General features: G+C 44.6%; 1 protein-coding gene across 1 annotated transcript in view; it reads right to left on the bottom strand.

Moving 5' to 3' along the window:
* Nucleotides 1-14,809, bottom strand: part of BCR (BCR activator of RhoGEF and GTPase) — a 100,156-nt gene that overhangs the window by 40,335 nt on the left and 45,012 nt on the right. The window contains exons 2-4 of the mRNA XM_041488525.1: nt 11,782-11,966; nt 1,606-1,710; nt 929-1,114 (exon numbers count right to left, since the gene is read on the bottom strand). Of these exons, the coding sequence (XP_041344459.1) occupies nt 929-1,114; nt 1,606-1,710; nt 11,782-11,966 (476 nt within the window). The remainder of the gene's footprint in view (nt 1-928; nt 1,115-1,605; nt 1,711-11,781; nt 11,967-14,809) is intronic.

Here is a 14,809-nt window from a genome sequence, read left to right on the forward strand (position 1 = left end):
ATGTATAGAAAGCATCTTCCTCCAGGCCAGCTCCCCCTGCTCCATAGGGGATGGGGCTGATGCTGGGCTACACAGCTGCTAACAATTGATGGACCCTGGTAAAGCACACTCCCCAGCCAACAAACCCCTCACTGGAATGTCACTCCTACCCTGAGAACCAGAGGCACCTCAGGAATGCAGAGCTTCTTTTCTTTTCTAAAAAGGAAAAAACAGCTCCTTTAATCCTTTGCTCTCTGCACATGCTAGGGGAGAGGCTAAAGGGCCCAAGAAAACCTTCTAGAATGCAAACAATTTGTCATCTGGCTCAGAAACTCAGCAATTTTAATTCAGCCTCAGGAGTATGCTGTATATGTCTTTGTCCTTTTCTGCACTCGGAGAATTTTGTTGAGGTTGCTTGGAGGATTCTCAGCTGCAGGCTGACTGCATCAGCATAACAGCAAGGGGAGCAGAAAGGCCAGGATAGTGGCAGAAAAGCAAAGCCAATGGTGATGACCATAAATCAGCAAATCAGCACCAGGTAGAGAAAAACACCAGAGAGAGAGGGAAGGATGTGTGGGGAGTTCAACAGGAATGAGGAATGCTTCACTGCTGTGTTAAGTTCACTTGGTAATACTGCCACTCTCCCACCTCCATCTAAAGGAAATGCTTTGAGGACTCTGCAGAAACCCTGGAGATTCAACATTTATGCGAAATTATATTTATTTTACCACCACAGCTTGCTGCAGTCTTTAATTAAAGACAATGAAAGAGCCATTTTTGTTGTAGGGCCTCCACTGCAGTGGCAAAGTGAGGCGGTGAGAAACCTCTCATCTGTTCCAGCCACAGACTCTGATCCCTTTGGTCTCTGCAGACACCAGAGGGAACCTCCAGCTCCTGGAGTGAGGTGGGTGAGGGGTACCAGCACCTTTGGTGACAGCAGCTCACTCACCAGCTTTTGGAAGAGGTCCCCAACACGTTGCTGGTGACTCCACTGCTGCACTCGGGGAAAGAGCCCATCATAGAATTCTTTGTGGATTTCATAGAGCTCAGGCACTTTGAAGAATATTGTCTCAATCTGCTGGCTGGTCAGCACGGGCTGGGAGGTGGTGGCAGCAGCTTTCAAAGGCTTCATAGGCTGAAATGAGGAAAGATGGAAATAATTATCATGCAAACCATGAGCATTAACCTTTGCCACACTGCAACATGTCCTTCCATAGAGTTAGTTTTCATCCTAATGAAAAGTGAGATTTGCATTCACACAAGTCCTGAAAGCTAGACATGAACAAGTTCTCTCGTGAGGATCAGCCACTCCTGGTAGGTGGATTTTCCCTGGATATTAATGCTGCAATGAAAATCCCTTTGCACTCCATTTCCCTAATCTCTGTCCAGCTGTACAGCAATGTGTAATAATTAGCACAGGATACTTAAAGAGAGCTCCTGGGTACTGCCACATTAACAGCTCCCAAACTCTGCTACATCCAGTCCTTCCTTTAAGCCTCTCTCTCTTCTGGAGCTGTAACAGGTACCTTTTGCACCCATGGTATGTGAAGTTCAGGGAAACTGGACAGAAGCAGCAGTGAAAATTCAAGTACCAGTGTTTGCATTGGCATCTGGCCCCAGCCTTACCAGCAGCAGGGCCTCCAGGTGGCTCAGGTAGGTTTCCTCACTGGCTAGGATTCCTGACAGGACCCATTTTCTCATCTCCAGGCCTTTCTCCAAGTCTGGCTCACTCTACAAAATAGTTGTTTAGGAGAAAAAAAAAATTAAAAAAGTAAAGAGCAGGTTGCAGGGAGAGTAAGAAAAAGCCCCAAGAATGAGGATGAAGAGTAAAAGACCATTCAGTTAACCAGAGTACAGGTGTTTTTTCAATTTACTTTCAGACTAAAAACCAAAACATCCACTTGTGCTCAGCATCTTGTTTCTAGAAATATGCAAACATAAAACATTAAAGAAATTTTTATTTACCAGCAACAGATACCATTTAGATTATTTAAAGTTTTCAGCTGTAGTCATCCAACAGTGGTGTCTCAATTAGGTGCCCAGCCCTCTTCACACAATTCAAAACACAGAACTCAAAAATTCAGAATTCATCCTCCTAACAAATGCTAGGGCCCTTGCTCTGTGCAATGCCCTCCCTCCTTCCACAGGAGCTCTCCAAAGCTGTGTTTCTGTGAGCAGACAGGATCACACCTCCCCAGGTGTGCCACGGTCACAGCCTGACCTGGCTCCACAGAGCTGTTCTTCCTCCCACTCTCTACTATTCCCTAAATTATTTTTCAGTGCCACCTAGCACAATGTCTGTTTTTAATGAGAGGATGGAATAATCAGCATGGCTTGGAATGCACATGCTGATTTTCTTACTGGAATCCCATGAAGGAATTCTTAACCAAAAATCTAAAGAAAGAGGGGGAAATGCCCCACATAACTACATTCAAGGGCTAATGGGGAAGACTGGCATGCAGTGTTAAGGGAAGCAGTAATCCCTTCTGTTGAATTTCAATTATCCTTCCTCTCAAAACTGTTACCTGAAAAAGTGTTTTAACCTGATAAAGTGAAACTGAGTCTTTCCAAAAACTCTAGAAAAATTTGGTCGAGCAATGAAGGTTATAAATAATGAGAAACATCCCCCTTTTACAGAGTCCTATTCCCAGTTCTTTTTATTTCTGTCATTCACAGAAATAGCATTTTAAAACTCTTGCAGCCTTTTTATGTTCTTAAATGTCTCTAAGAATAGAGTCAGAAGTTGGCTCTGAAAGGGTACGTGCTTTTCAAGGGATTTGGGTAGGTTTTTTGGGGCTCCATCCTACTCTTAATATCCAGAGGAATCTTCAGCTTTTGATTTCACAGTGGGAGGATCGGGAAGCAGAGCAGTACACTGCACTCTGGTGACTGAATATACAGCCCTATAGCTGCCCCCCAAAAAGCTCCACTTACTTAGGGTCCTCTGCAGATGCACACATGAGGTACCTGGGCTAGAGGTTCAGTTTGCAGGAACTATCACATCCTGAGTGTGACTTTGAGCCCACGCACAACACAAAGAAAGAAACAGATCCTCACGCTCCCAGATATTTCTGGATTCTGTCTCATCAATAACCATCCTGATTTTTGAACAGTTTCATTAAATTTCACAAGCTATATTCTAGCCTAAAAGACTTGCAGCAACTACTTCATAAAAATTTTGCAAGGTGTCAAATACCACCACCACCTCTTAAATAAAAGTGGCAGACAGAAGCTGTTCTAAGGAAATGAGTAAGATTTACACACACATTAGGTACTACATGGAAAGAAGAACTTCTCTTTGCATCCCACCCTTCAGTGAGATTCAGTAAGAACCACAGTGCCTTTTATAATCTTGAAAGGGCATCTCAAAGAAGGCAGAAATTTGTAATTCACCAGTCTGTGTTCAGAAGATTTCAGAAAAACACAGGTGACAAACTACATGGTAAAATGAACACTGCACCAGACTGTGCATCCATGGACACCCGTGTGACTGGCACAGGGATGTTCAGCAAGGCTGTGACCATTCCTCATGGTCTGTGTGCCAGGAGGGCCTGCATGGCCAGCTCTTGGACCATTTTGCAAGGCATGGCACTCACACGTAATCAAGACAGGCAGCCCCAACATGGTTAACAAAGATTGCCTTCATCCAAAGAGGAAGGGATGTGGCAGCCCTGGTGCAAGAAAAACACAATTGATCTTGGTTTCCAAAGATTTCTTACAACACTTACAAAAGAAAAAGTGCAGCTACACAAAGAAGCATTGAGAAAAACTAACAGTGCTCCAAAGTCTGCACTGCTGAGGATGAGGTAACTGGTCAATATTGACACAGCAGTATAATTATCTTTACCAGGTTCTCTTGGAGGAGGTGAGGATTTAAAAACCAGCTGGGTATGTTTGTAACATCTGTAAAGAGCAGCACACAATGACAAGTTATTTAAATGACTTAAACTTCCCCATCACGACAGTGGCACAAAAGTTTTCCTTATAGCACTGAGAACAGTTTTCTCTTCACAAGTAAAAGCTTTAATTTACAAGCCAGTTCTTGCTGGGCACCGTCAGCTGACGGAGACAGCGGAATGTTAATTTCCTCCCTTTAAGAGATGCGCTTTCAGAGAGACAAACATCTCCCAGGACACACTGCAGGCCTTCCTTCCTGCCCATTACCACAAGGGCACTGTGCAAAGTCCACGAATTTGTCCTAAGCCTTTGTTAACAGGGGCATTTGTCCAAGTGTGATGCTTGCAGAAGTGCAGCCTTGGCCACAGGCAGCCAGGACACTGGGCAGGGCCTGGCTGCTTTATGCTCTGCACAGCCATTGCTCAAGAAACCCTCAGGGGAGCTGTTCCAAGAATCACAGGGCACATTACAAGATCTCCAATGCAGTACCTCAAATTTACATACAGCTTCCTCCAGAGTGAAAAGATGATCCCCTGCTCCTGCTGTGTCAGGGATCAGCGCAGCACCAGGGAGCTGCTGTGTGCATTGTGCTGCTGCTCCTGCTCCCTCCGGGAGCTGTGTCCTGACAAGAGCTCCTGCTGAGGGAGGCCCTTGCTCACAGTGTCAGCTGGGGCTGCGTGGAGCACCACGAACATCTGGAAAACAGCCCCTGTGCTTCTTCAGCCTCAGGGTTTTTTTAAGTCACACGTGTTATGAAATGTACTCCAAGACTCAGAAATTCGCTTGGTGCCAAAATCAGGAGGAAGAAACCTAAGTTTATTATTTGGTATTACAACATTCCTCACTTCCAGAGCTGGGAGCTCACCTGCTCACCCAGAACAGGACAGCAGTGACAGGCAGAGACTGTGGGACTGTCCTCCCACCCTGCCCACACAGCAGCCAAGCTGTGATGCACTCTGGGCCAAGGGCATTTCTGCTTTGCCTGTGTCTGGCACGGGAGGGAAACAAAGAGCATCACTGATTCCAACAGCCTGGCTGCCCCTCTGTTCCTGCTCTCCAGCCAGGACAGTTGAGAGGGAACATCCTGGGCATCACAAGCTTCCCACCAGTACAGGGAGACCTGCCAAGGCTGAGGACTCCTTTCACCTACCCTGGCAAGAAGGGAGCAGTCTGAAATCTTTGAGCTGCTTGTGGCAAGTGGAAGGGCTGGTACCACAGATACCAGACCACAGAGGATGGGGAAAATACACCTATTACCAAAGTGCAGATGGGATGTTCCCAGCAGGATGTGGGAGCAGCCTGTATTGGCAAACTCCAGCCACTCAGCAGGGAGTGCCAGGTGGTCAGCAGTCCATCCCATGCTTCCTACCCAGCTTGGTTAGCCTGTTTTCCACTTGTACAAGTCTGACTGGTATTTCATGCTCTGACTGTCCCTGCCTCTCTGATGCCAGCATCCCTGTCTAGCCTTTCTCCACTGCTCTCCCATCTTCTGGCTACCTCTCCACCCACGTGTTTCAGAATAAATCTTACAGGACTGTACCAGGGCAGCAGTCAGGCATTCCTGTCTCCCTGCCGTGGGAGCTGTGAGGACCAAGCACCCAGCCAGATCTGAACAAACAAGACATCAGTGCTTTGCTTCCACTCCTCGTGAACTACATTTAAAAAACCACCAAAACAGTAAGGAAGGTGGAAAGCAGGCTACAGGAAATTACACAGGTATCTCATGCACATAAGTTCCTGGTGTTCTCCTCTCTTCTCAATTGGGTGATGCTTTTGGCTATTCTAAAGCCTTAAAAACCAAAAGATCGAGTCACAGTGCAATCTTACAACCTGAACCAGGGCCAGTGAGAGGGGTTGGAAGCTCTGGAGATATCAGAGAGCACACCCTGGCCCCGAGCCATGGCTGGGCTGAATGTGTTTACAGCTTGTCAGCCTAAGTACTTGAGTTTACTAACCAGGTTGGCATTGTGTGCTGTGCTCAATTACTGCGAGGCTGACATTCACCAGCTCCAAGGTTTAGACAGATTCAGCTCTTCCTGACTCTGGTTAAAGAACTCAGAGCTTCCTGCTTCTTGTTTAAATTAACAGCAATCATTGTTTTCTTGCAAATGTTAGAAGAGCAGAGATTAAGAATCTAGAAACCACAATACATAAGATTTTGCAAAGAGGTTGCTGCTGACACAGCTCTTTAAAGAGAATCAGGGATTCAAAGTGGGTGTATAAAAGGCACTTTAACTCTTCCTTTGGTACAGGCTGTTCATACACCATGCAATGAATGTGTTCAAAGGCAAGGTTTCCCATAAGGACAGCTCACAATCTCATACAGAAGCTGCCAGCTTTCCAAGGAGAAAAACATTCTGTTCAATTTTTAAAGTGTAAATATGTTTGAAAGCTTCTGCTGGAGGTGTCTCATTGTCCTGGTGATATTAAATGGGGCAAATTCTGTAATCAAGCCAATCATGCTCCACGTGGGGAGGGGAAGCAGCAGGGAGAGGAGCCAACATTATTTATAACATCAGTACTGGTGTGCCAGCTCTCCTCAGGAAGGGCTTACATCCAGGCAGAGCCTTAAGGAGCAAAGAATTGGAGAATAAAAAGGAAAAGCTTCATCTCTTGGGGGTGGTGAGGGGAAAGTGACAGTAAAACAAAACAAACTAATTCAAATACTGAGAGGAAGAAAGGAGAATGATTAGGAAATGTTGGAGGGGGAAGGACAAGCTAGCAAGAGTAGCACCAAGAGGAGCAGTAATCCCATTTACTGTGTAGCTTCAGAGGTCAGCTTCTCTGCATCCCCTTGGGACCAAGCTAGGAGCAAAATCCACAACCTGCTCTGCCGCAGCCCTGCTCTTGCTGAGCTGGCAGACAGCAGGAACAAAGGGATCTGATCTGAGGACAGGCGATGGCTGCCAATGCTGCACCAACCATGGCTGCACAGCAGAAAAGGAAAGAGAAATTCTACCTGAAAGCCTGTAAGTACCAGCCAATTCCTCCTCCAAACAGAACAGACAGTAGGAAGTTGTAGCAGGAGTTTAGCACTCTTGCCTCCCTTGCTTTGATATATGCAAGAATTGGAAAGATCTGTTTTGTCAAAAACTCATCTTCTAAATTCCTGAGAAGGGACTCTCCTCGTTTCCTGGGGCAGTGGAATGAGCTTTGCTTTTCCACTGCCTGCCCTGCCCCCAGCTCCACAGAGCCCCATGCACATCCCTGAGCCTGCCTCTGCTGGGAGCACCCTCAAAAGCCTTTCCTATTTCTGCACTTCCCAGGGCTGCCACCTCTCCTCGTAAGAGGAGCAGCACCAGGATGGCCGTGAGTGAGGCTTGCCCTTCTCCCAGCCTTCTTCAGCCTCCAGGCTGCTAGCTACCCACTCCAGAACTCCTGGCAGTAACTCTTCTCTTCTGAAGGGTGCCAGGCACTGATTTTCCAGCTGTCCACACACCTTCCTGTGGCCTAAGAATACTGTACCAAGCTCTCCCTCTGTCCTCCTCTAACTTAATCCAGGTATTTTCTCTGCTCTTCACCCTCACTATATGGGAAAGACAGACACATACTCTCTCTCCTTCTGGGAGTGAATTATCACTATTTTTTACCAACAGTCTGACACCTTCTGAAGCTACCAGCACTGTCTTATTTGGCAAACATTTGGGCTGACATTTTCCAAGAGAGGTTTCCAGAATTTCTGTAAAGTTCAATCATAACAGTTCAGCTGTTACAGAAAGGAAGGTTTGGGAAAATTAAATCTCTTCTCAAGTTAAATAAACAAACATCTTAAGCATTAGTGGAACCTATTTCTTCTTTTTCCATTGTCCCTGCAGGCTTGCTTCAGAGCAAAGTTTGGCAAAAGCACTGGTTTTATGGCAGAACACGCATCAGCTGCCCAGCCTGAGATTCCAGAAGAGCCAGAAGAAATGGAGCAACTTGGGTCAGACTCTACAAACATTTGCTAAGGCCTCCTTTCCACACAAATGACAAGTCAAGGGCTGCTGAGATCCACACTAGAACAGCTCTGCTGCTTGTCCCTCTCTGGGTCACAGACAAAACCAATGCCAGTGCAGCCTTGTCCTCCTGCTTGGCAGCAGTGGGCAGGGAACAGGGGAATGGGAGTACCCCAGTGTGGCTGGAGTGGCACAGTCTGGAGGCAGAGCAGGCAGCACCTCCTCATCTGCTCAGGAGACACAGGTGGTAGGAGGGAGTAGAAAACACTGCCCAGGTGCAAAGTGCAAACACCACAAACCTCTGGAAGTCAGCTGCAAGCCTCAGTTCTTGGAACAGAATGTGCTGGCAGCTGGACCCTGCACACTGAGGGAACAGCAGGAAGCTCCTTCACAAGCAGTCCAGGAGGTTTTCCTTCATTCATTCTCTTCTAGCAAGAGACACCACTGCTGGCACTCTGCACTTTCTCTGTGGTGGCTGGACAGAGCAGGTGAACCCTGATGTGCTACCCAAGCATGGGCTATAGCTGCTCTAGGGGGGTGGAAGAGCTCAAACACCTGGCAGAAAAATACAAAGCCCAGAGCAAGCCCATAAAATAAGTCAAAGCAAAATGCCCTCGATATTCAGATAGCAAAAATGCAGTTCCCAAGAGGTCCCATGGATGAGGCAGATAAACATCACAGCAGAAAGCTGCAATGCCTGTGTGATGATAAGTGAATTACTTAGATTTATATTTATTTTAAAAATTATTTTAAATATAATTGTTTGCTACATTTTCCATTTTCTGGGTGTCTGACTGAAGTGCAGTTAACTCTTGGTAGCAAAGTGAAATGAAAGGAATTTTACTTTAATGTGAAGAAAGCTGTGTTAAAAGTCAGAACCCGGTTTTGCAGAACATTATGCATCTCACATTAAGCACCCAAAATTAGCAGATGCTTCTCCCATAACCTGTCTGCCCTGATACCTGTGGTTAGTGAACATTCCATCCTCTTATCTCACAGGAACACTGCAAGGACAATTAAGACCTGTGTGGCATTCCAGCTGTACCTGGACTTAATGAAATGAATACTTTTGTACCCAGACTGGAGTTTGCAGTGTCCTGTAAAAGGTGCAGCTCTGCAGATGAAATATTGAATCCAGTGAGTACCATTCACTGTATCCACTGCACAATGCAGGAGCCCCCAGGAAAGATGGGACAGCTGAGTAATTCAAAGTTATCATAATGATTCAAGGACTTTAGAACCTTAATGCTTTGCCATGATGTATGTAGTGCCTGCATTGTGCTGCTGCATACAGTTCACTTCACTTCCAGACTCTGGCCATAAAAATAATCTGAAATTTTCAGAAGTAACTGCAGGCACCTCAATTGAAAGTAAAAGGGCAAGAAGACAATTTAAAAAGCAAACAGATCTAAACAAAACATGTTTTCTGCTAATCAAGTTTAGTACAAAAGAAAATGGAAGAGACATGTCTTGGTATTTCTGGTCCAACACATGTTATGTGCTTGGCTCAGCAGTGTGTTTGACACTTAACTTTGTTACTGATGTCTTTTCCACTACAGCTGAAAACATAGCTTAACTTGCTTGGGAAATACCTGGATATAAATTAGTCTCTTTCTGCTTGTCATAGACTGTCCAGGGACTGTCACCTGTGGACTGATTACAGACAGGATCAAGTGAAGCAGCTGAGGTTCATGATTAGAAGTCCAATCTGTATCAGGACACCTCTTTCTTTTGGAAGCCATGAAACATCTTTTTATTGTCAGAGAAAATAAAGCAGCTGTTTATGTTAAAAATTATTTTTGAAGAAGCAGCCTTCAAGCGTTATTAAAGTAACTTTTAAATTAACTACTGTTAAATGCTTATGAGGCAACATTCAAACAAATAAAGAAGAAGATTAACTATTAGGCAGTGTCTCTTCCAGGCCTCCAGTCACAGGCACTGTCATAACTGGTTCTTTGAAGATAACTCTCAGCCATGTGTAGTCACACAGTGGTTTTTCCTTCATCATGAGAAACATAACCTGAAAAGCTCAAGCTAACATTAAAATGGTTTTGGAGCTTTTTGAATTTACTAATGTTAATTTCTTCACTCAAAAGCCTCTTACATATCACAAGAATTCTCATCTTGAGAGATAAGAAAGCATCTCAAAACAAATACACTAAAGCATAAGCAGCTAACTGGATTCTACACTTTACAGTCAAATAAAATTAAGCAAACAGCAACAATATATCTACTCAATAATGCTTTAAGAGATCGTGACAATGAATTTTATAAATGAGAAAGAACTAGGACACTGTACCAGGAAAGATTCTTAGCCTAGAATTCATCCTGGAAGAAGTAAGCATAGCTGTGACAATAACCAACAGACAGCAGGAGGATGTGTATACTGATGGTTTGTGGCACTTGCCTTTTGATGCAAGATAAATAAAACTGCCTGATAATGGTGATGGTGTTGATTTACACATACACTGATATCTCTAAAATAGCCATGATTATCTTCCATGATATCTTAATTAACAGGAAAGAACAATATAAAGGCAACACATAAGTTAAAACACTTGGATGAGAGATTTCAAAGTGTCATTTACAATGTGGGAAGTCAAGATTGTTTGGCACATTTTCTTTGAAGTGCTGTAGGAAGGAAGTGACAGTTGTCTTTGTGCTATTGAACATTTTTATCAATGATTTGGGAAACCCAAAAGTTTGAAAATGACAAAAATATTCAGGAAAACAGCAACTTGGGACTCAAGTGCTCTGCAATCTATTGCAAAAGGATAAAAAAGAAACAAAAGGTTGAAAGTCAAAGGGACTAATCCAAGCTGAAATGAAAACATTTTGGACTGTGAAGACAGCAGAGCCAAAAGTTCTTTATCAAGGCATGCAGATGACCCACTACCAAGAATACTGTAAAACACAAAATAGAAATTTTCCTGAAGTTCCAAGCTATAGCCATGCTACTGAACCTGAAGCAAAATCAAAGCAAGGTAGATGGAAGGGCCATGTTTAAACCACAGGCAAAGCAGCCCCTTCTGTATTTTTAATCTATGATAATTGATTATATAGACAGCTATTTAGTGAACAGTCAAATCCATTACAAGTAGGAGCCATCTCCCACCCAAAGTCACCATTTCACTTTTAATTCTTTTTATTCCCTTTTCACAGGGTGAAGGAAATAGATCTTCCAGATGCTTGATCAAAACATGTAACCTACCTGAAAATAACTTTTATTTTCCTTGTGAAAGGCAGTGACAACTCACATGCAGAGACGTATGCATGTGTTTCATGCCACAGCCTCCATTCCAAAATACCTGCTATTTACAAATCCTCTCAACTGCAATTAGTCACCAATTCTCTCCACTAAAATGCACAAAGGGCTCAAAAATCATATACACTTAACGCTGAGCCCTGAAGTTTAGGCCTAGCATCAGGTAGAATGTACAATGTACAAGACCAGGCAGTGCTGTATCATGTCAGGTGATATGGTCGTGTTCGAGGGTGCCAGGACGAGGGAAGAGACATGAATCTTGCCTCCATGTTTCAGAAGGCTGATTCATTATATTATGATATATATTATATTAAAATGATATACTAAAAGGAATAGAGAGAAAAGATTTCATCAGAAGGCTAGCAAGGACAGGAGAGGAATGAATGATAACAAAAGCTCGTGACTCCCAGGGAGTCTGAGCCAGCTGACTGTGATTGGCCATTAATTAGAAACAACCAACATGCACCAACCACAGATGCACCTGTTGCACTCCACAGCAGCAGATAGTTATTGTTTACATTTCTTTTCTGAGGCTTCTCAGCTAGAATAAGAGAAAAATCCTAGCACAGGACTTTTCATAAAATATCATGGCTACAGGGTGATGCCCCAGAGCACTGGCAGTCCCCGTCTGTGCCCCACTAAGCCCGAGCACCCTGGCAGTGCTGCAAGGCTTTGCTGGGAGCAGGGAGGCAGGGAAGGACTCACGGATTTGGTGGATTCCAGGGAGCCCGAGGACAGCGTGTCGCGGCTGCCGCGGCTCTTGGAGCTGAGGTGCGGCGAGGAGGACGGCGAGTCGTCGATGTAGGGCATCATGTCATGGTGCCGCCTCTGCTCCTCGGCGCGGTCAGCATCGTACGCGTAGCCCGGCGGGGTCCCCCCGAACGGGGCATCTGCAAAACACAACACGGGCTCTGCTCAGCCTGCACAGCCAGGGCACGGCCCCACGGCTCCGGGGGTCGCTTTCGGGAAAGCCAAACACACATCATTACATTCATGTTGTCACCAGAAGTTCATTTCACTTAGAATAAGTCCTAAAAGGCAAAGTCCTTTCTTGCATTAGTTGTCATTTAATTACAGCTCTTTCCCTCATCTTCCTTCAAAAGCATTAGCATCAAAATAAACGCTTTTGCCAGCTCCATAAAGTTACCAGTCTGAGTTTAGGAAGCTACTGGGCAACAGACTCTGGGTTTTCTGCCAGTCAAGAGCAGATGATGCCCCTGCCAGTTTGGGTAAGACAGGTAATACATAACTCAGGGGAGAACTGTAACTCTCCCCATACCTCTCAGCAACAAGAAGAGTAGGAAAGAAAGGTCCTACATGTCAAGTGAACCAACCTACTGACAAAAATAAAATCCTAAAAGGTCCTCTTCTGTTGACTTCCCCTCCTCCTATTTTGAGCTTAACCCCTTAAACAAATAAACAAACCACCACACCATTCCTTTCTATACATCCCATCTCCCCTCCCCCAAAAAGCCCCAAAACAACACATCCAAAACACAAGCAGAAAAGGATGGTGGTATGAGGAGTCAAGCTAACCATTACTGCATGAGACAGCAATGAACTTCTGCAGGAAAAACGAGTAGCAAAACTGGTTATGGCATCTTTAGTTGCTGTGTATAGACACTGCTCCTGCAAAAATCTGTAACAAGGACACACACTGAGCAGCTCCTTCTGCCATAAGTTAAAAAGCTTTTCATCTCTCTACACAAATAAATATTCTCAGAGGAGCCAAGTTTGGTCTACACAGTGACACTGCACCATGATGTCCACGGGCCTGTGAAGCACTTTCACCTGCCAGGGGCCAGCAGTGTCCTGTGTGTGACAGTAACAGCCATGCACAGCCCACTGGCCACAGAATGGCAGAGCTGCTCCTCCTCTTTCAGCTGCAAGTCACAGAATGCCACCCTTCTCCCCAAACTGAAAAATAACCCCAAGGAGACAAGCTAGATCTGCCTTTACAGAAGCCAGCGAGCCTTATGGGAGACAAAGCCATCAAAAAAGGAAAAACAGTTACACTTGAACACAAGCAGAAGCAGTTTCTTGTTTTCACAAATATCCAGGTTCTGCTAAAATAATAAGCAGCTGCTGCCAAGCATACTAATAATCCTGTTATACATCACTAAGGCAGGGTGGAGGAGTAACATTTTAAAGCCCACTTTCCTCCCTCACAGTAAACGCAGTTAAAGCATGACTCATTTCAGTAAAAGATGTGAACTTTATGTGGAACAGAATAAAACTTGATCTATGTGGCTTTTTCAGGAGGGAGAGCTGGTCTGGGAATTTACACAAACAATATACTGAAAACCCAACAATAAACTCACTGTAGATGTGAGCCTCTGTCTCAGCTTGTACTAAATGTCACCCAGCTAAGCAACAGCCTGGTACAAGGCCTTGAGGCTGCTGAAGGACTGTGGCAATATTATTTTAACAAACTCAGTGAGTTTTTTGTCACCCACCTGCTCTAGTTCTTACCTTGTGCTCAAGCTCTCAAGAGTTCCTCAAAAGACTTGTCAGACTGTGCACAATCACAGCAACAAGAGGGCAGGTGGTATCTGTTCTCTGGAAGGAACTTTGGTCTAGATGTTAGAGGTTTCCAGAGTCCACAACCATTCAGAAAACACCATATAAGCTGATTTGCTAAACAGCAACTTGAATGGGAGTTGCTGAAAACAGGAACTTTCTAACCCAAGAAACCTGTGATACATCACTGACAAATGAACATGGGTGCTATCCAAGGAGGAACATCAGTACTGGGCACTTCTGCTGGCCTCAAGCCCACTCAAGGAAGAGTTCCTTCTTCCTGCAGAAGTTTCTTCAAACTAATCTTATCCAAACCATTTCTCCACACTCCTGCAGTAACAAGACCAAGTCACTGTGTGGAAATTAAGGCAGGATTATTTTTTTCACTCCCTGTGCTCACTCTCAAAATGAATAGTTTGCTCCACTTTTGTTAGTGGGGGAGTAAATGCAGACTAAAATACATTAGCAGAAAGGCTTGCAGTGAATAACAGTATTTCCACTTTCCTCACTTTCTCCAGCTAAAAAACAGCTTCACACTTCTACCTTCCTAACGTGTTCTGTCTCCTACTGCACAGGAAAACCTTTACCTGAAACTGGAGGAAACACCAGGTGGAGGATCAGCTCAGATGGATATTTATTCCCAGCTTTGCAACAAGATTCAGTCTACCTTTGAATCACTTTGTTTCCCTATCCATAAAAAAGAAAATAAGTCATCTCACAAATCTATCAGTGTCACAGACTGCTATGAGATCTGTTCATAAAGCCCTGCACAGAATTTAAAACTTTATTTCTGTATCCTCCAGGGATTCTTCACACATTAAAAAGCTTAGAAGTAGTTATAATCCTTCTTCTTTCTATTATTGCTGAATGCAGCACTGAAATCTACCTACAGAAATTTTAATTATCTCAAAGGCAGAAAGACCTTCTTGCTTTTATTTGCCATTTATTCCCAGAAAAGCAAAGTACTGCCATAGCCAGATACACTATGCAAGCCTGAGCACCAGGAACAGAGGTAGCCTTGTGTCTATGTGATGAAAGAGCCCGCTGTTGCCAGGGAAACTGGGTTATTCACATCTCCTCAGCCCAGCAAAATGCTCTCAGGCTGCTCAGCCTCCACCTGGGAGCAAAGGACCAGAGCAAAGAGATCAGAGCCAGGAGTTCACCTGCTCTGACACTAGCAGCTGCTCCAGGTGCTGCTACGCCCGGTGGCAAG

This window comes from Pyrgilauda ruficollis, unplaced genomic scaffold (genome assembly GCF_017590135.1).
Source record: "Pyrgilauda ruficollis isolate IOZ18807 unplaced genomic scaffold, ASM1759013v1 scaffold9, whole genome shotgun sequence".
Classification (NCBI taxonomy): Eukaryota; Metazoa; Chordata; class Aves; order Passeriformes; family Passeridae; genus Pyrgilauda; species Pyrgilauda ruficollis.